Source organism: Euphorbia lathyris, chromosome 1 (assembly GCF_963576675.1).
Source record: "Euphorbia lathyris chromosome 1, ddEupLath1.1, whole genome shotgun sequence".
Lineage (NCBI taxonomy): Eukaryota > Viridiplantae > Streptophyta > Magnoliopsida > Malpighiales > Euphorbiaceae > Euphorbia > Euphorbia lathyris.
In genome coordinates, this window is record NC_088910.1 from 97220446 (window position 1) to 97241765 (window position 21320).

Below are 21320 nucleotides of genomic sequence, written 5' to 3' on the forward strand. Positions count from 1 at the left end.
GTTGAGAAAGGTATATTTAATTGTAAATAAACTCCTAATTTTCCTCCACTAACCCTTAATTTCAGTTAATTTAGTTGTTAGTGGATGATTAAGTTGGTTAGAGTAAGTGGATAGTTAAATTGGTCGGAGTAAGAGTAGAGATAGCAATCAATTTAACTAACCATTTACTAGACATGGGACTTACTTTCAAGCTTTATTTCTCCTTACATACGGACCCAAATTAGGCTCACGAGCACATCATGGATTTCTCGGGATGTCTAGTTTCTGGAATATTTGATCTTGTGAAAAAATTTCGTCCGTTTGATACCCCGAATGGTCAATTGAAATGCCGTTGGTACGATGGACACGTACTCTAACTTCTGACGGTTATTTTTCTCTCCATATGCACTTGAATTAGGCTCAGGAATACATCACGGATTCTTCGGAATATCTAGTTTTTGGAACACTCGACCTCGTGCAAAAATTCATCGGTTTGATACCTCAAATGTTATGTGGAACTGATATTAGTGATGCTGGAAAGAGTCATTATATTTGCAAAAAGCAACAAAAAAAAAAAAAAAAAAAAAAAAAAAGGAAAAGCCATAACTAAATTAAGCTAAGAGCTTGGTTGGAAGAGTTAGTAATCTTACTTTTACCATCTTCAACTTTTTATTATTTATTCCTCAATTCTGCTGAGTAAATTAGAAAAAATGGCTTAATAGATTATTTGTCCTTAAACTTATTTAAAAGGGTTGATTCGCCTTGTAAAAACTTTTAAAGTGTTTCGATAGTCTCTTAAACCTGCATAAAATGTTCAATTAATCCTTTTAATTTGTATAAAATATAATTAATTAATCAATCGGTTGTTAAAAATAATAAGTTAAATACGCAAGTTGAGAATATTAACTCAATATTTTATGTAAGTTTAGAGGACTATTGGAACACTTTAAAAATTCAGATCACGAATCAACTTTATTCGGGACAAATGTTATATTAACAGCATAATTTAGAAAAAAAAACAGAGAGAGAACATTACATATATAGTACTCACTCCATTCCATTATATATGTCATTCTAGCAAATTAGTTTTTTCCCTAAATATAAGTCATTCTAGGATTCCAAGAACTTTTAGCTTAGATTTTGATCCAAATATTAAATTTTTTATATTGGTATACGTGTTTTTTAATATTCCAATGCTTATTCTCTAATAGTGATATGAGAGAGAAACTTTTTTAGTTAACCAATATATTTCTTAATTTGTGTGAAATGCTCTAAAATGACTTATATAATAGAATAGAGGGAGTAAATTAGGAAATTTCTACAACCATGCAAAATCAAACTGGTCCTGAACCATTGAGGTGGTGGTGACATGTCAACAGAACCAATTGCATCATTGTAGAATTAATTTGGGGAAATAAGAGTCTCCATATAAGTAATGGCTTCAAACCCATCCCAATTTATGTCATACTGTGATGAACTTTCTTCTTCTGGATTGTAAACTACTAATTCCCTGCCATCCAAATCAAATACAACATTTCCATTCTTTCCTACCCATAATACTTCTAGCCAATATTTACATCCCGGTAATGGATCACTGCTGAAACTATACAATTTTCTCCATGAAATCTCCCTTCCATCTCTCTTCATTATCCATGCTTCATAACAATCTCCATACCAATCTGTACATATACACAGATTCTCTCCTACTCTTTGAATCCTTAAAGAATTTGAACCCAATTTTTGAGTTACATCGTCTGGCACTTCCACCATCTTCAGGAATTTCTCCTCTACCAAATCAAATGAAATGATTCCCAATTTTGGATTGGGATCATTTTCGACAGGAACTAGCCAATGTAGAAACCCGTTTACAGAAATGGATGAGCCATTGAGATAGATATTACTCTGCAGATCCTTGATTGATCTCCATTTATCGGCCTTCAAATTGAAGACCTCCATTTTTATCTCGCTTCCAGAAGTAGAGGCGGCACCCCTAACAACTTTATAATCATCAATAACTGAATCGTATCCGAATCCAGAAAAAAACTCACCGGACATTGGTAAATCTGAAGCCGGCAACGCCCTGGAATCTCCGGTGGTTGGATTCCATATAGTGATATGCGAATCGGAGTTGAGAGCTACAGCGATTAGACCATTGCAAGATCCGATGAACTCGAGTTCATCAGCAGTTTCGGTAGTAGAGTCTGGATAGTTGAGCTCTCTTGTTACAACATTATCGCCGTTGCAGTAAGCATCGTGATCTATGGATTGGAAAGGATAAGTAGATAGAAAGAGTCTATATCGATTAACAGTGGTATCTTGTTTGGCATAATGGAGGTGAATTTTAGCAAATTGGGGATTATTTGAGATCAAAGAAAGCCATAACTTACAGACGCACTTGAATCGGAAAAGTGGCTTCACCGGCAACCTAGAAAGTATGTCGATGATGATTTCAAGTGGGAGTTGTGGAAGGATTCTAGACATGGCTGCTTCCTTCCCTATTAGTTTCAACTCAAATTAGGAGAAATAGAAACATATAGAGGCATATTATTATGAAACTTTCTATGTAAGCTAATCATGTGGGTCAAATACACCGATATCATTAAAATTTGCAATATAATAGTATCATTTTATATAAATATGCAATATAGCTAAACTTTGCATTTAATTTTTTTTTTTTTAACAAACTTTGCATTTAATTTTAATTAAGTCATGTAAAGCCATTTTTACTAATTTCTCTTATTGAAAACATTCATTGGAAAAAGAGTTTTGACTCTTTAGGACTAGTTCCAAGCATAATTAATAAACATGATATGATGATAATAGGCATCAAATTCTATTAATAAAGAGATCCGGACGTGATATTGATGTAAGGGAGTGATCGTCAAAGCTTTGATATAGTGTAATATGAGATCCTGCAAGACAAAAAACTACGTGATCGGATCTCCGACAAGTGCTTTGATTAATTATTTTTTTTCAAAGGAGTTAAACCCTTTTATTTAAGAGTGAAGACTCATAGTCTAATTAGGAGTAGAATGATTATATTTTTGATAAAGAGAATGAACTTATAATGTAGGTTTTCCTTATATGTTAATGCTATATACGCACGCTTAATAGGGACGTTTTGTCCCTATCTTTTATCGTGATTTACGGTTTAATTTTAAGCTAATAATTAAGTTTAATTACAAAAATAAGTGTATTTTCAAATAAATAATAAAATAAAAATAAAACTTATACTTTTAAGAATTTCCTTTACTTTTGATTAAATTCAGAAAAATAAAACATTAAGCTAATTCGGTGCTCGTAAGTCGTATTTTGCAGGTACGGGATAAAACGAACAGATAAAGGATTAGTGATTCGAAACACGCAGGGCGTAGCATGCCTCATGCGTGGCGTGCCTTTCAGCTGTACAATTCCCACTAATTCACGGCAATCGATCTGTGCATTCCCACAATGTCAACACCAACCACGCGGGGCGTGCAAGGTGTGAAACAATGACAATAACTCTAGAGACTCAACTATGCAGGGCGTCCCCAGATCTACGCGGAGCGTCCCGAGATGTACGCGAGGCGTATAGGAGAAATTCTTCAATCTCGAGTTCCAGGAACTCAACCACGCAGGGCGTACCCTGGTCTACGCGGAGCGTGGATGAGTAAACTCTTCTTAATTTAGTCCACGCGTAAGAGAAACCTTCTACGGGATGGGTAATTTCCAGACACACGGGGCGTGCCATGTGAAACCTGCATTTACAATGTTAATTCTTACTTGTAACTTATGTATTTACGATTTTATCTCCGAACTTGATGTGTATAAATAAGAGAGATTAGCACTCATTTCATTCATTCAGATTTTATGTAACAAAACTCTACCACCTTTAGAGCTTGTACATTTCTTTCGTCACTCCGTCGAAGTTCCATTCCATCCTCTTCCACCAAGATCGAGAGTTCCACCTCCAAGACCTACGAGACGGCCTTGAGTCCGGTTAGCTAGTTCCAAGGGCCGATTCTTCTTCCCTTCTTACTTGCTCATTAGCTTGCACTCTTCCTATGTACTAGGCTTGGTTGTATTCCGCATTTACGAGTTCCACATTTATAATATATGATTTACAATTTCCGTTTCTCTATACATGTTGATATTTATTGTTTGTTTTGATACTCGTAATTGATTATTGTGTAGGGGGCGCGATTCCCAATACCTTTTGAGAGCTATAAAGGTTTGGGTGACAACTACAAACTACTCCTAAACTATGGTGAGACAGATTTATATAATCAAAACTCCAAAGAAGTGATACGGGTGACAATAAGTTATAAATATAATAAACAATAACTCCGAACATATACGATTGATAATTTACTCTTGCAAAGAAGACTATGTGAAGACCGGCCGACCGACCCGTGAAGTACTTAGATTACGTGGTTCCTCCTAAAGGCGTGTCTAATGCGAGGGATCAGAAAGTAGGGCCCGTAAGTTCCATGGCTTGTCAATTCCTACGGTTTCCGGTGTGTCAATTCCGGTAAGGCAGCACCTATATAGCTCTCAAAAGGTATTGGGAATCGCGCCCCCCTACACAATAATCAATTACGAGTATCAAAACAAACAATAAATATCAACATGTATAGAGAAACGGAAATTGTAAATCATATATTATAAATGTGGAACGCGTAAATGCGGAATACAACCAAGCCTAGTACATAGGAAGAGTGCAAGCTAATGAGCAAGTAAGAAGGGAAGAAGAATCGGCCCTTGGAACTAGCTAACCGGACTCAAGGCCGTCTCGTAGGTCTTGGAGGTGGAACTCTCGAGCTTGGTGGAAGAGGATGGAACGGAACTTCAACGGAGTGACGGAATAAATGTACAAGCTCTCAAGGTGGTAGAGTTTTGTTACATAAAATCTGAATGAATGAAATGAGTGCTAATCACTCTTATTTATACACATCAAGTTCGGGGGTAAAATCATAAATACACAAGTTACAAGTAAAAATTCACATTGTAAATGCAAGTTTCACATGGCACACCCCGCGCGGATGGGAGCACGCCCCGCGTGTCTGGCAATTACCCATCCCGTAGAAGATTTCTCTTACGCGTGGACTGAATTCAGAAGAGTTGACTCATCCACGCTTCGCGTATACCAGGGTACGCCCCGCGTGGTTGAGTTCCTGGAACTCGAGATTGAAGAATTTCTCATATACGCCTCACATACATCTGGGGATGCTCCGCATAGATCTGGGGACGCCCCGCGTAGTTGAGTCTCTAGAGCTATTGTCAATGTTTCACATCTTGCACTCCCTGCGTGCTCTTCTTTACGCCCCACGTGGTTTGTGTTGACCTTGTGGGAATACCAGATCAACTGCCGTGAATTAGTGGGAATTGTATAGCTGAAAGGCACACCACGCGTGAGGCATTCTACGCCCGGCGTGTTTCGAATCACTTATCCTTTATCTGTTCGTTTTATCTTGTACTTGCAAAATACAACTTACGAGCACCGAATTAGCTTAGAGTTTTATTTTTCTGAATTTAACCAAAAGTAAAGGAAATTCTTAAAAGTATAAGTTTTTATTTTTATTTTATTATTTATTTGAAAACACACTTATTTTTGTAATTAAACTTGATTATTAGCTCAAAATTAAACCGTAAATCACGATTAAAGATAGGGACAAAACGTCCCTATCAACCTCCTCGGACTTTAAAGTTTTACTTGTTCTCAAGTAAAGAAAGTCGAAAGACTAGGGATTGAGACAATTAAGAAGCAAACCTCCGGTTGGTTTAACCAAGTGCGTGATTTCAAAACTAAGGTTTTACGAAAAGTTTTCAATGAGTACTTACGTAAGCGGACGAGTGACCAAAACTTATTCGAAACCTCCATGATAAAACTTAATAAACAATATTTATGGGGATTGATTATTCTTTGAGGACTTAATTGTACCTCACCAAGGTATTTCACTCTTATCACCCAAATTTTGGTGGGTTGGTGTTTTTACGCTCTTCTTTGTACTTACTCAAAGTCATCCCGAGTTGCATGTTCATTCGAGTTTTTCCACCTATATTATGGTCGGGCAATATTAAAAATGAACCCGAAGGGGGGTTGTAATGTAGGTGGGCTTTTTAGTGGTGAGTAAACCTGTCCATGGGCCGGGCCAGTCGGGTTTTTAAGTAAAAATGCTCAGCCCAAGCCCAGCCCAGCCCACAATTAATTTAGGCGGGCTCGGGCCGGGCTGGGCTCGGGCTTAAAAATCAAATCCCAAGCCCAACCCATATAAACTCACCTAAATATATATATATATAATTGTTAATTATAAAAAAATAAATATTATACTTAAAAATAAATATTTAATATATAAATATATATTTATTAATTAATATTAATAAGCGGGCCGGTCTGGGCCGGCCCGTGTTATTTTTATTAATCCCAAGCCCGCCCAAAAAATAGGCGGGCTTTGGCGGGCCTGGGCCGGGCTGGGCCAATGAACAATTTTTATTGTTCAAGCCCGGTCCAAGGGACACGGGCTTGGGCGGGCCGGGTGGGTACCCGGGCCCGTGGACAGGTCTAGTGGTGAGTGGTTAATATTAGGAACTCGAGTCCGAATACCTATTTTGGAATTGCTTGAGTGGAGCTTGAGAATGCCTATTTTGCTCTCTATTTTTGCTTTGTTCAATTTTCCTTTCTTTTTATCCGAGAGTGGCACAAAAACGATTTCAAAGATTACTTGTGCTTTCTTGCTAGAGTCTTAGCTTGTTTCGGGTCTTTTTGATGCATTTGATTTTAGTATTCGAACAAGAGGAAAAAGGGTTACGTGTTAAAAGGGTGTTAGCAAAGAAAGATAATTAAGAAAGAATTAGCCTAAGTGGGTTTGTTTTATCATCTATTGCCCTTTTTACCAAAACAAGTGTACTTAACCCCGTATTTAATGCAAACTCTATGAATTGAGTGAAGCAAAAGCCCTCAAAATGTTGTGAAGAAAAATAGAGTTCTCGTGCGAACTCTTTTAGGCTCAGAGTACCTCACATTGATTTTGGGTTTAATCGTGTACTTTCAAGTTCCCGTAAAATTTTCAAAAATCTCATTTTTATTGCCTTTTAAAATTTCACTATAGAGATAACTTGTGGGTTAGGACTCGTTGCTTTTGTTAAGTGCTAATCTCGACTATGCATAAATCCCCTAGCTTCGGAACAAAGACTTAAACTTATTAATTAGACCGGTCCTTTGTATTTAAACTGTTGTAGCCTGAACTAAACTATAAATTGTATAATGTGAGATCAATGTTGAACTTCTGAAGGAAGGCGGTCCTTCCAATCAAGATGATGACGGTCGACGTTCCTTGAGGATCGAACCTCCTAGATGAAGGTTGACCGTCTCTGGATGAAGGTTGAACGTCCCTGGATGAAGGTTGAACGTCCCTGGATGAAGGTTGAACGTCTCTAGATGAAGGTTGATCTTCCTTGAGGATTATCCTGTTACAGTGTGGGAAGAAGTCTTCCCACAAACGCTCCGATGCTTAAGTCAGATACCGTAAAATATAGTAGTCTTTTCTCTCTCCAAAAGCCAACCCTTTCCTCTTCAGCTTTCAACCTATTTATAGGAATAAGGGAGGAAGTTACCTGTGAGCTATCGGTAAAATATCGTGCTGAACGTGTTTACAATTATCTAGGACGATAATGGAGTACGTGGGTAGTGGTTATATCAATTGCTCCCCACTATTATTTTCGGTATTTTCCAAAATAAGAGTGAGAAAAATAAATATCCATAACCGCTCGATAAATGATTTAAAAAGTGGCAGCACGAATCTCCCTGTTAGGATTACCAATCTTATGAGATAAATTAGAATTATAACGAACATCAGAATCCTCTCCATCTGCGATTCTACAGGATAATCTAGAGTATTAGTAGGAAGTAAAATCCCCTTCTGTTTTGGATTATGATACATAGTAATAAATATAAGAATCCTATTTTGTTTAGGGTTAGGATAAATAATAATAATAATAATAAATATAAGAATCCTATTCTGTTTAGGATTATGATAAATAATAACAATAATAAATATAAGAATCCTATTCCGTTTAGGATTCCATAAGACATCCCTAGTATTTAAGGATGTTAGCACATGATTTCTTTCTTTACCTCAAGTGCACCGATTTTCTCTCCTCTGTGCTTGGTCTTGGACTTCTTTGGCTTTGGGAAAAAACTCTGTTTTCAGGTTAGCTTCTTCCTCGATTCCGAAGTTTTATATGTTTTTTTTAAACAACCGAATCTGCCAACGCTTAAAAAATGACTCTCGACGCTTTCGAATGAAAAAACGAGCCTCTACCACTTTTTCGTTTGAATTAAAAAAAACGATCCTCAACCGCTTTTTCGTTTCGATTAAAAACGATCCTCAACCGCTTTTTCGTAAAAAACGATCCTCAACCGCTTTTTCGTAAAAAAACGATCCTCAACCGCTTTTTCGTTTAATTAAAAAACGATCCTAAAGCGTTTTTTGTTTCAATTAAAAACGATCCTCAACCACTTTTTTGTTTCAATTAAAAACGATCCTCGATTTTTTTCAGCGACACTCGACTCTAACGCTTTCTCGTTTTTGATAAAATTGATCCTCCATGCTTCTTGCGATTAAAACAGAAACCGAACCTCTAAGGGTTTTTCATTTTTAACGCAATTGATCCTTCGTAGTTTTAAACAGAAGACGAACCTCTAATGGTTTTTTGTTTTTAACAAAATTGATCCTTCGCGATTTTTAAATAGAAACCGAACCTCTAATGGTTTTTCGTTTCTAGCGAAATTGACTTTTCGCGATTTCGGACGAAGCTCAATCCTTTAATGTGTTTGTGTTTCTAATTGCTTTTGAGCTTTTTCTTCTGCAGCCGGTTTATTTTGTCTGAAGATCTTCATCATGGTTCGTACTAAGCAAACATCAAGATATATATTCGAAGCTTTGGGGCCACATTCCTTGGATGTACTAGCCTTGTGGGTTCCTACTTGTCTATCTCAAGATGATGTTCGCACTTTCAAGACAACGTTCTCGTTTCCATCTGATTGGGAGGTCCACCTTCTTTCAGACTCGAAGACTTCTTTTTGGTTTCGTGCCTTCAGAATCATTTGCCATTCATGAGGCTCTGTTGGAAATGGGAGTCCTCTTTCCTTTACCTTCTTTCTTTATGGAATTTTTGAAAAGCAATAAACTGTCTTCGTCTCAACTTCATCCTCAAGGATGGAGATTGCTTCTGGCGTTTTACGCACTTTGCAACGAAAAAGGAGTTGTTCCAGCCGTCAACCTTTTTCATCTTTTCTACCTTCTTAGATCTCTCAAGGATAAATCCGGGCGATTTTCTCTTCAGAGGGCCAATATGTGTGAGGAGGGATTATTCATCGATGATCTTCCTCCCATTGAAAAGAATGAAGATAGATGGATTGTTGTTTTTCCTCCTGAAAGGACATGGAATATTCCTCTTCCCTGGGGCTGGAGTTGGATTAGGAGAGGCGTCTCACGTCCATCGCATTCCAAACTTTTAGATAGATATTCATCAGAGATTCTTATTCTTCAGTATGCGAAAAATCCTCTTAGTCACTCGGGAGAAAAATTAAACTCCGCATCCTTTAGGAGTAGTTGCGTCAAGGCGGGTTGCTATTTTGGAGAAGTCCTTAATAAACCTCCTATAGAAAGCCGCGTGACCCAAAAAAACTCCAAATTCCTTTCACATTGATTGGTGGAGGCAATTTTTCAATTACCTCAATCTTGGCCAGATCGACTGTGATTCCCTCCCTAGACACTTTGTGTCCCAACACTATACAATCTCGTACCATAAATTGACACTTTTCTTAACTAAGGGCGAGATTGGTGTCCTCACATCCTTGAAGGACTCTATCGAGATTGTTTAGACAACTTTCAAAGGACGACCCGAAAACCAAAAAGGCATCCATAAAGATTTCCATGAAGTCTTCTATCATGTCGGAGAAGATAGCCGTCATGCAACGTTGAAAGGTGGCGAGGGCATTACAAAGCCCAAATGGCATCCGTCTATATGCAACCGTCCCATAAGGACAAGTGAACGTTTTTTTTTCTTGATCCGAAGGATCAACGGGGATTTGCATATATCCGGATAAGCCATCTAGAGTATAAAAGAATTGGTGCCCCGCCATCCTTTCCAACATTTGGTCAATGAACAATAAGGGAAAACGAGCTTTACGGGTGGCTTCGTTAAGTTTCCTATAATTTATGCATACTCGTCATCTCGTTACTTCTTTGTGGGGATTAATTCCCCTTGATCATTTTCTAATACCGTTGGCCCCCCTTTTTAGGAACACATTGAACCAGACTCACCCATTGGCAATCGGAGATAAGGAAAATTATACCTGCGTCGAGGAGTTTGATTACCTCGGCTTTTACTACCTCTTTCATATTCGAGTTGAGTCGCCGTTGTGGTTGCACTGAGGGCTTAACCTCGTCCTCCATGAAAATGCGGTGTGTGCAAATGGTGGGGCTGATTCCCTTGATATCCTGAATGGTCCAACCAAATGCTCCTTTATGCTTTTGTAACATCGCGATCAATGCCTCCTTCATTTCTCCTATCAAAAGGGAAGATATAACTACTAGTAAGAAATTAGGAGGTTGTAAGAAAACATATTTTAAGTTAGGGGGCAAGGGTTTAAGTTCCAAAGTCGGGGGTTCTTCTAAAGACGACCCAGTCCAAACCCTCGAACCGGTTCCTTGCCCACAAGCATTGTTCTATCTCGGAGGAGTATTCGAAGGGCTTATTTAACGGCTCTTCATCCACGTGCTCGACATTACTTAAACCCGAAGAGGTTTCTATGGAAGACCTATCACACAATTCTTCAACAAACATATCAATAGTATCCATAGAGTTTAAAAATTTGCAATCTTCCATGGCATTAGAGGAAAATTTCATGGAATCGTAAACATTGAACTCTACCTCTTCATCTTGCAACCGTAGTATGAGGTTACCTTCATGGACGTCTATGAGAGTTCGTCCGGTTGCGAGAAATGGTCTACCTAAGAGGATAGGCACTGAATCGTCCTCCGCCATGTCGATCACTACAAAGTCGGTAGGGAAGATGAATTTATCCACCTTCATAAGGACGTCCTCTACTACTCCTTTTGGTCGGGCGATTGATCTATCGGCCAGTTGGAGCGGCATGTTGGTAGGCTTTAGTTCCCCCAATCCGAGCTTCCTAAATACGGACAAAGGCATTAGATTAAAACTGGCACGTAAGGATTTGGGGAACAAAGCCTACCAACATGACGTTCCAATTGGCCGATAAATCAATTACCCGACCAAAAGGAGTAGTAGAGGAGTCCTTGTGAAGGTGGATAAATTCATCTTCCCCGTCGATTTTGTAGTGCTCGACATGGAGGAGGACGATTCGGTGCCTATCCTCTTAGGTAGACCATTTCTCGCAACCGGATGAACTCTTATAGACGTCCATGAAGGTAAACTCATACTACGGTTGCAAGATGAAGAGGTAGAGTTCAATGTTTACGATTCCATGAAATTTCCCTCTAATGCCATGGAAGATTGCAAATTTTTAAATTTTATAGATACTATTGATATGTTTGTTGAAGAAGTGTGTGATAGGTCTTCCTAGAAACCTCTTCGGGTTTAAGTAATGCTGAGCACGTGGATGAGGAGCCGTTAAATAAGCCCTTTGAATACTCCTCCGAGATAGAACAATGCTTGTGGGCAAGGAACCGGTTCGAGGGTTTGGATCGGGATAGTAAAGCTAAGCCAAAGTCATCTCTAGAAGAACCTCCGAGTTTGGAACTTAAACCCTTGCCCCCTAACTTAAAATATGTTTTCTTACAACCTCCTAATTTCTTACTAGTAGTTATATCTTCCCTTTTGACAGGAGAAATGGAGGAGGTATTGATCGCGGTGTTACAAAAGCATAAAGGAGCATTTGGTTGGACCATTCACGATATCAAGGGAATCAGCCACACCATTTGCACACACCGCATTTTCATGGAGGACGAGGTTAAGCCCTCCGTGCAACCACAACGACGACTCAACCCGAACATGAAAGAGGTAGTAAAAGCCGAGGTAATCAAACTCCTCGACGCATGTATAATTTTCCCTATCTCCGATAGCTAATGGGTGAGTCTGGTTCAATGTGTTCCTAAAAAGGGGGGCACAACGGTAATAGAAAATGATCAAGGGGAATTAATCCCCACAAGGAAGGTAATGGGATGGCGGGTATGCATAGATTATAGGAAACTTAACGAAGCCACCCGCAAAGATCGTTTTCCCTTACCATTCATTGACCAAATGTTGGAAAGGACGGCGGGGCACCAATTCTTTTGTACCCTAGATGGCTTATCTGGATATATGCAAATCCCTATTGATCCTTCAGATCAAGAAAAAACAACGTTCACTTGTCCTTATGGGACGTTTGCATATAAACAGATGCCATTTAGGGTTTTGTAATGCCCCCACCACCTTTCAACATTGCATGATGGCTATCTTCTCCGACATGATAGAAGACTTCATGGAAGTCTTTATGGATGACTTTTCAGTTTTCGGGTCGTCCTTTGAAAGTTGTCTAAACAATCTCGATAGAGTCGTTCAACGATGTGAGGACACTAATCTCGCCCTTAGTTGGGAAAAGTGTCAATTTATGGTACAAGATTGTATAGTGTTGGGACACAAAGTGTCCGGGGAGGGAATCACGGTCGATCCGGCCAAGATTGAGATAATTGAAAAATTGCATCCACCAATCAATGTGAAAGGAATCCGGAGTTTTTTGGATCACGCGAGTTTCTATAGAAGGTTTATTAAGGACTTCTCCAAAATAGCAACCCCATTGACACAACTACTCCTAAAGGATGTGGAGTTTAATTTTTCTCCCGAGTGCTTAACCGCATTTAATACGCTTAAAGAGAAATGAATCAACGTACCCGTCATGGTAAAACCAAATTGGGACCTCCCATTCAAACTAATGTGTGATGCTAGTGATTTGGCGCTTGGTGCTTGTTTGGGCCAAAGGGTGGACAAGATTTTCCGCCCAATCTTTTATGCAAGTAAAACTCTCAATGAGGCCCAACAAAATTATTCAATCACGGAAAAAGAGATGCTTAAGGTAGTTTTTGCTTTTGATAAATTTAGATCATATCTTGTATTACCAAAAATTATCGTGTACACTGACCACACATCTCTTAAGTATTTAATGACCAAGCAAGATGCCAAACCTCGGTTGATACGGTGGATTCTCCTTCTCCAAGAATTTGACATTGAAATAAAAGATAAGAAAGGAGTAGAGAATGTTGTGGCTGACCACCTTTCCCGATTGCAAAATGAGGAAGCCGAGTCTTCGGAACACGTGGCGATCAACGAAACCTTTCCGGATGAGACACTTTATGCGATAACCTATCTACCTTGGTATGCCGACATGGCAAACTACAATGTCGGTAATGTTCTTCCCCCTCACCTTACCTACGAGCAACATAAGAAATTCTTTCACGATACTAAAAATTACTTTTGGGAAGAACCATTTTTATTTAAATCTTGTGCTGATAATATTATTCGTAGGTTCATACCGGAGGAGGAGGTAAACCATGTATTACAAATGTGTCACACTCAAAAGTCGGGGGGGGGGGGGGGGGGGGCATTTAGGCCTAAGTTGAACTATGGCAAAAGTCTTGCAATGCGGCTTTTATTGGCCCACCATGTCCAAAGATTCCCAAGGCTTCGTGAAATCATGTGACGATTGTCAACGGAGCGGGAACATCTCCCATAAAAATGAAATGCTCCAACAGGGGATCCTAGTTTGTGAACTTTTCGAAGTTTGGGGGATAGACTTCATGGGACCTTTTCCTGAGTCGCATAACAACGCCTACATTCTAGTGGTTGTTGACTATGTCTCTAAATGGGTGGAAGCCGTGGATCTACCCTCAAACGATTCCAAGGCGGTAGGAGAATTTATTAAGAAAAACATTTTTACTCGGTTCGGGACCCCTCGGGCTATCATTAGTGATGGGGGCTCCCATTTTTGCAACCGGCAATTCGACCAACTTTTACATAAATACGGGGTTGCACACTGAGTATCCACACCCTACCACCCGCAAAATAGTGGGCAAGTCGAGGTATCTAACCGAGAATTAAAATGCATTTTAGAAAAAAACGGTTAGCGCCTCTAGAAAAGATTGGAGCCTAAAGCTCGATGACGCTCTTTGGGCCAACAGAACGACGTTTAAAACGCCTATCGAGATGTCACCGTATCGATTGGTTTTCGGCAAATCATGCCACTTACCGGTAGAATTAGAACACAAGGCGTATTGGGCTTTGAAGTTTTTAAATTTTGATGTGCAGGTTACAAGGGAATATCGCCTCCTTTAGCTTATGTCCTCGACGAGCTCCGTTTGGGATCATATGAAAATGCAAAGCTCTACAAGGAGCGTACAAAAAAATGGCACGACAAGCACGTGCAGATTCAGGAGTTCCAGAAAAGGGATCAAGTCCTTTTATACAATTCTCGTCTCCGTTTGTTCCCTGAGAAGTTGAAAAGTCGGTGGTCGGGACCACATACGGTCATCAATGCATATCCATCCGGGACCGTGGAAATCCAAAGTCTCGACAATACAATTCAAAAGGTAAATCACCGATTGAAAATCTAGCGAGGAGGAGCCCTCCCGCTCCATGACGAATCCACTTATTTACGGGCTCCCTAAAGCACGCATGCAAAAGTTGAGCTACTCCGACTATAAACGTAGCAGCGGTTTGCGTTTCTCGAACCTTTGTCTATATGTACTATATACGTTTCTTTTTCGCTTTTTTTTCTAGCAAAACAAAATCCCTTTTTATCCAAAGTTCACGCGGAGCGTGCATACGGCCAAGCCCCGCATGAACAAATCCCTGCTAATAAAAATGCACTAAAAGGCGTAGCATGCGGAGCGTACTCACATATACGCCCCGCGTGGAAACTGACCTGTAGGGTTTCTGTAAAATTACACTACACCTTTTTATTTTATGTTTTCGTGTTCTTGTTTTTGTTTTTGTTTTTAACTTACGACATTTTTGGAATTAACGTCTATTTTACTCACGCGGAGGGCCGTGCAACCCCGCACTAGTAGTTTGTTTTGCACTAACAAAAACAAAAATAAAAAGCAATAAAACAAAAAATAATTAAACTAAATTATTATTTCAAAAATTCTTCTGATACATCACCTCTCTCAGAAATAATTAAAAGTTTCGTTGTTTGTCCTTAAAAGTTAAAAACATTTAAATACAAAGGATCGGTCTAATTAAGAAGTTTAAGTCTTGGTTCTGAAGCTAGGGGATTTATGCATAGTCGAGATTAGCACTTAACAAAAGCAACGAGTCCTAACTCATAAGTTATCTCTATAGTGAAATTTAAAAAGGCAATAAAAACGGAATTTTTGAAAATTTTACGAGAACTTGAAAGTACACGATTAAACCTGAAATCAATGTGAAGTATTTTGAGCCTAAAAGAGTTCGCACGAGAACTCTATTTTTCTTCACAACATTTTGAGGGCTTTTGCTTCACTCAATTCATAAAGTTTGCATTAAATACGGGGTTAAGTACACTTGTTTTGGTAAAAAGGGCAATAGATGATAAAAAGAACCCACTTAGGCTAATTCTTTCTTAATTATTTTTCTTTGTTTTCATAAAACTCTAGGAAGCCCCCTCGAGCCCTATTAACCAACTTTTTTGCTAACACCCTTTTAACACGTAACCTTTTTTCCTCTTGTTCGAATACTAAAATCAAATGCATCAAAAAGCCCACCTATATTACAACCCCTGTCCGGGTTCATTTTTAATATTGTCCGACCATAATATAGGTGGAAAAACTCGAACATGCAACTCGGGATGACTTTGAGTAAGTACAAAGAAGAGCGTAAAAACACCAACCCACCAAAAATTGAGTGATAAGTGTGAAATACCTTGGTAAGGTACAATTAAGTCCTCAAAGAATAATCAATCCCCGTTAATATTGCCTATTAAGTTTGATCATGGAGGTTTCGAATAAGTTTTGGTCACTCGTCCGCTTACGTAAGTACTCATTGAAAACTTTTCGTAAAACCAACCGAAGGTTTGCTTCTTAATTGTCTCAATCCCTTGTCTTTCGATTTTCTTTATTTGAGGACAAGTAAAATTTTAAAGTCCGAGGAGGTTTATAGGGACGTTTTATCCCTATCTTTTATCATGATTTACGGTTTAATTTTGAGCTAATAATTAAGTTTAATTACAAAAATAAGTGTGTTTTCAAATAAATAATAAAATAAAAATAAAACTTATAGTTTTAAGAATTTCCTTTACTTTTGATTAAATTCAGAAAAATAAAACATCAAGCTAATTTGGTGCTCGTAAGTCGTATTTTACAGGTACGGGATAAAACGAACAGATAAAGGATTAGTGATTCGAAACACGCGGGGCGTAGAATGCCTCATGCATGGCGTGGCTTTCAGCTGTACAATTCCCACTAATTCACGACAGTCGATCTATGCATTCCCACAAGGTCAACACCAACCACGCGGGGCGTAAAGCAGAGCACGTGGGGCATGTAATGTGTGAAATAGTGACAATAGCTCCAGAGACTCAACTACGCGGGGCATCCCCAGATCTACATGGAGCGTCCCTAGATGTACGTGAGGCGTATAGGAGAAATTCTTCAATCTTGAGTTCCAGGAACTCAACCACGCGGGGTGTACCCAGGTCTATACGGAGCGTGGATGAGTCAACTCTTCTGAATTCAGTCCACGCGTAAGAAAAATCTTCTACGGGATGGGTAATTGCCAGACATGCGATGCGTGCTCATATCCATGTGGGGCGTGCCATGTGAAACCTGTATTTACAATGTGAATTCTTACTTGTAACTTGTGTATTTACGATTTTCCCCCCGAACTTGATGTGTATAAATAAGAGTGATTAGCACTCATTTCATTCATTCAGATTTTATGTAACAAAACTCTACCACCTTGAGAGCTTGTACATTTATTCCGTCACTCCGTCGAAGTTCTGTTCCATCCTCTTCCACCAAGCTCGAGAGTTCCACCTCCAAGACCTATGAGACAGCCTTGAGTCCGATTAGCTAGTTCCAAGGGCCAGTTCTTCTTCCTTTCTTACTTGCTAATTAGCTTGCACTCTTCCTATGTACTAGGCTTGGTTGTATTCCGCATTTACGCGTTCCACATTTATAATATATGATTCGCAATTTACGTTTCTCTATACGTGTTGATATTTATTGCTTGTTTTGATATTCGTAATTGATTATTGTATAGGGGGATGCGATTCCCGATACCTTTTGGGAGCCATATAGGTGCTGCCTTACTGGAATGGCACATCAGAAACCGTAGGAATTGACAAGCCACGGAACTTACGGGTCCTAGTTTCTGATCCCTCGCATTAGACTCGCCTTTAGGAGGAACCACGTAGTCTAAGTACTTCACGGGTCGGTCGGTCTACACGTAGTCGTCTTTGCAAGAGTAAATTATCAATCGTATATGTTCGGAGTTATTGTTTATTATATTTATAACTTATCGTCACCCATATCACTTCTTTGGAGTTTTGATTATATAAATCTGTCTCACCAGAGTTTAGGAGTATTTTGTAGTTGTCACCCAAACCAAACTAAAGTATTCATCGCTTAGATGACGAATAGAATCGAGTAGTTTAATACTTGTGGTTATAAATCCCGTGGATTCGATACCCGGTCTTAACCGGATTATTACTTGATACGACGGGGTATACTTGTCTCTACGTAGTAACGTCTAGTAGAGTTAAAGCACGTACAAAGACCTTAATCATAACGCACACACACGATAACTTATTCATCACACACTATACCACTAGACGCCGCGCTCATCAATGCTAAGAATTCATATATTTAGGGGATGATTCTCTGAACCAAAGTTATGGAAGTTGAAGCTTCTAGAAGCACAGATGAGATGTCCAATGAGGATGAGAAGAGGATCTCGGTATACTGAAGACCAAATCACAAGTATTCACTTATGTTATTTTAAACTAAAACCCTAAATGGAAATGGTAAAGTGATGTACCTTTTTAGGGAGTTGTGTTCTATCTTTGAGAAAGAATTTACAAATGTCAACCAGATGAATCGACCTCACAAAAGACGATGTTGACTGGATAATCAGAGCAATCGATCTAGATGTGGTGGTTGTAATGGTTAGAACTATTGGATAGGGGTGGTTGTAATGGTAAGAGAAGAGAGTGTTGAATGCATGGAAAATAGAGAAAGAAGCATAAATCTAAAATATTAATGATGATTGTTTGTAACGGAACTCCCAACTACATAGTTGAACAATATAATATAAGGTAAAGGCTATGCTTACTTTGTTTTTTACAAAGTAAGACAAAGTAAGCATTACTTTGTGTGTTTTCACCATTGGATTGATTTTATACTCCATCATTCAATGGTGAAAACACACCAAGTAACGGTACTTTGTAAAAAACAAAGTAACCATAGCGGGCACCTATAATATAATGGTCACTAGATAAAGCCATTACACAAAGTACATTTGAAATTGGCGTAGTGTTAACCTGTTATACCTTATAAATAGTCAATTCATCCTAGTTTTGATTGATTTATTTTTGCCACGTTTAATATATACTTTTTGTAATGCACTCAAAACACACCCATTACTAAATGTGCATTATTAATAATGTTTTTTCTACGAGTGAGGTACAAATTTAACTTTATGATTATTAGAGAAGAATAATTTTAGTATCCACATACGAAACATGTTTTGGGAAGGGTTTTATTATTTACCGCCTCAAATTACTTATCACCGCTCCTATTGGACAATTTTGCCCTTGGCATAAATTTTTTTCAAAATTGGAAAAAAAAATTAAGAGAAAATTCAAAATTTGGCCTAAACGGATGTGGCATACCGCCCGACCCATGGCGGGAACGGATATCGGGCGGTATGCAGCATCCGTTTAGGCCAAATTTTGAAATATGTAAAATCGTAAAATTTTTAGTGATATAAAATATTTAATCATTCATTTTTTTCTGACGAAAAATGAAAAATTCTCCTATTTTTTGTGATGAAAAATGTAAAATCGTCATGAAAAATATGTATTATTTTCCTGAGTTCTTTGATAGAAAGATGTAAATCTTAATATTTCCGATTCGTAATCATCCATTTTCGGGGTTCGGATTGTCACAAATCAATTATTTTCATAATTTCAATTATTATTGTTCGGGTTTATGATTTTGGAGAGAGAATTTTCAATTTTTGATCAAAATTATGAGAATGGCAAAAAAGTCCAAAAGAGATGGTGATAAGTAATTTGGGGGTGGTATTTAGTAGTTCACTTTGGGAAAGTCACACAAACATAGTCTAGATATGTAGTATGTTGAGTAAATAGGTTAAATATGTAAATGAGTCTCTCATACATTTGATCCAGTTTTAGTTAAATTTTTATTTTGCTAATTTTAGTTAATATTTATTCATGAACTTATATTATTGTTACGGGTTTTAATTCAAATTGTATAGTATTTTACAGGTTTTAATTAAAATTGTGTAGTTTGAACACATAACAGGTATTTACGGGTTTAATTGAATAGTTGACTAATTTTTTTGCCCTCCCGACACGCGGGCGTGTGGCTATCACGCCTCACCGTGTTGGCGGGCGTGATAGCCACACGCCCGTATGTCAGGAAGGCAAAAAAAAATAGCCTTTTCCCACCCTCAATCCATGAAAGGGCATTTTCGTCCTTTCACGGTGCTAGGGTGGAAATTTGAGGCTAGATATAACAACACCCTTTAAATTAGTAACTAGGACTATACCTAGAATTAAAATTATATAACTAATGCTATAATTAAGTGGGTAAAAATATAAATATAACTATAACTATATTTTAAATAAGAAAAAGTGATAATTAACCCAAACTCGAAATATTTAGACGATTCTTAAAAATAGCATGTGACTAACGAAAACTAAAAACACGTAGCGCTTTAGGGAGGCTTTTAAACCCTTCAGAAAATTACCTTCCAAGCTTTGGTCCAGTGTTAACATAGAGGTAGACTCCGACGAATGGCTCGAATAAGATCCGATAGCCGAAACCCGCGAACATGAACCGACTCCTTATCCCGTGCCCGAAATTCTTTGGAGTGTAGAACCTCGAAACAAAATGATAATTATTGTAGAATATGTCGTGCAAAAAGTAATGAATTTGCACTCCGTTTTCGCCAAGTTTCACTCACTCTCTTTTCTTTTCTTTCTTTCCTCACTCCCTCTCTCGCCTGCTTCCTCTCCTTCTCTTCTAGTTTTTGTTTTCTGTTTTCTTTCTGGAATTCACCTTCTTCTTTTCTTTTTCTTTTTTTTCCTTTTTTCTTCTTCAGCTCCCCTCACTTCTTATTCTTTTGATCTCCTCTCAAGAATCCCTCAGCTCTCAATTTCGTTTTTTTTTTTTTCCAGACTTTTTCCTCTCTGCTCTCTACCCTTTTATTTCTTATCTCCTTTTTTGAGATGACCCCCTTTTCAAAGTCAGAGTCCTCCCTCTACTATCAGTCTGCCAATCTTTTATTAGAACCCATTCCCTGAATTCTGTCCCTCTTGACCCTTTTTGTTTTCTTCAAACCACACCCACTCCTCTTAATTCGGTTACATTCCTCTTATATATCTGTTTTTTTTTTTTTTTTTTTTTTTGAGAAAACCGGACATTATTTTTTTAGTTTTTTCTTTTTAATAATAATAATAAAAATGACTAAAAATAATCCTAATAATTTAATCAGGAGTTCGTGTTTCGGATTTACGAGAGTCGGTCCATTTTCTTTGTTCGGTTTTTCCACATTTTTGGACTACTGAGATAAGGATCCGTTTCTAACCTTTTTTTATTGGATTTCGGACTGTGATTCTAACCTAAATGGAAATGGTAAAATGATGTACCTTTTTAGGGAGTTGTGTTCCATCTTTGAGAAAGAATTTACAAATGTCAACCAGATGAATCGATCTCACAAAACACGATGTTGACTGGATAATCAGAGCAATCGATCTACATGTGGTAGTTGTAATGGTTGGAGCTATTGGATACGGGTGGTTGTAATGGTAGGAGAAGAGAGTGTTGAATGCATGGAAAATAGAGAAAGAAGCGTGAATCTAAAATATTAATGATGATTGTTTGTAACGGAACTCTCAACTACATAGTTGATCAATATAATATAATGGTCACTAGATAAAGCCATTACACAAAGTACATTTGAAATTGGCGTAGTGTTAACCTGTTATAACTTATAAATAGTCAATTCATCTCGGTTTTGATTGATTTATTTTTGCCACGTTTAGTATATACTTTTTGTAATGCACTCAAAACACACCCATTACTAAATGTACATTATTAATAATGTTTTTTCTACAA

The 21320-nt window shown here is 38.1% G+C and overlaps 1 protein-coding gene across 2 annotated transcripts; it reads right to left on the reverse strand.

The window, feature by feature from the left end:
• Window positions 1-1021: 1021 nt before the first annotated feature.
• On the reverse strand, window positions 1022-20525 carry LOC136211879 (F-box/kelch-repeat protein At3g06240-like). Of its 2 annotated transcripts, XM_066002741.1 has the most exons (3): window positions 19951-20525; window positions 2367-2474; window positions 1022-2237 (listed from the first exon to the last, which is right to left on the reverse strand). In XM_066002741.1, exons 1-3 carry the CDS (start codon window positions 19976-19978, stop codon window positions 1381-1383), a joined length of 993 nt encoding a protein of 330 aa, XP_065858813.1. In that variant the 5' UTR covers window positions 19979-20525; the 3' UTR covers window positions 1022-1380. The 2 variants fall into 2 exon arrangements, with proteins under 2 accessions (XP_065858813.1, XP_065858812.1); XM_066002740.1 differs by having other exon boundaries at window positions 1022-2474; window positions 19951-20523.
• Window positions 20526-21320: the final 795 nt, after the last annotated feature.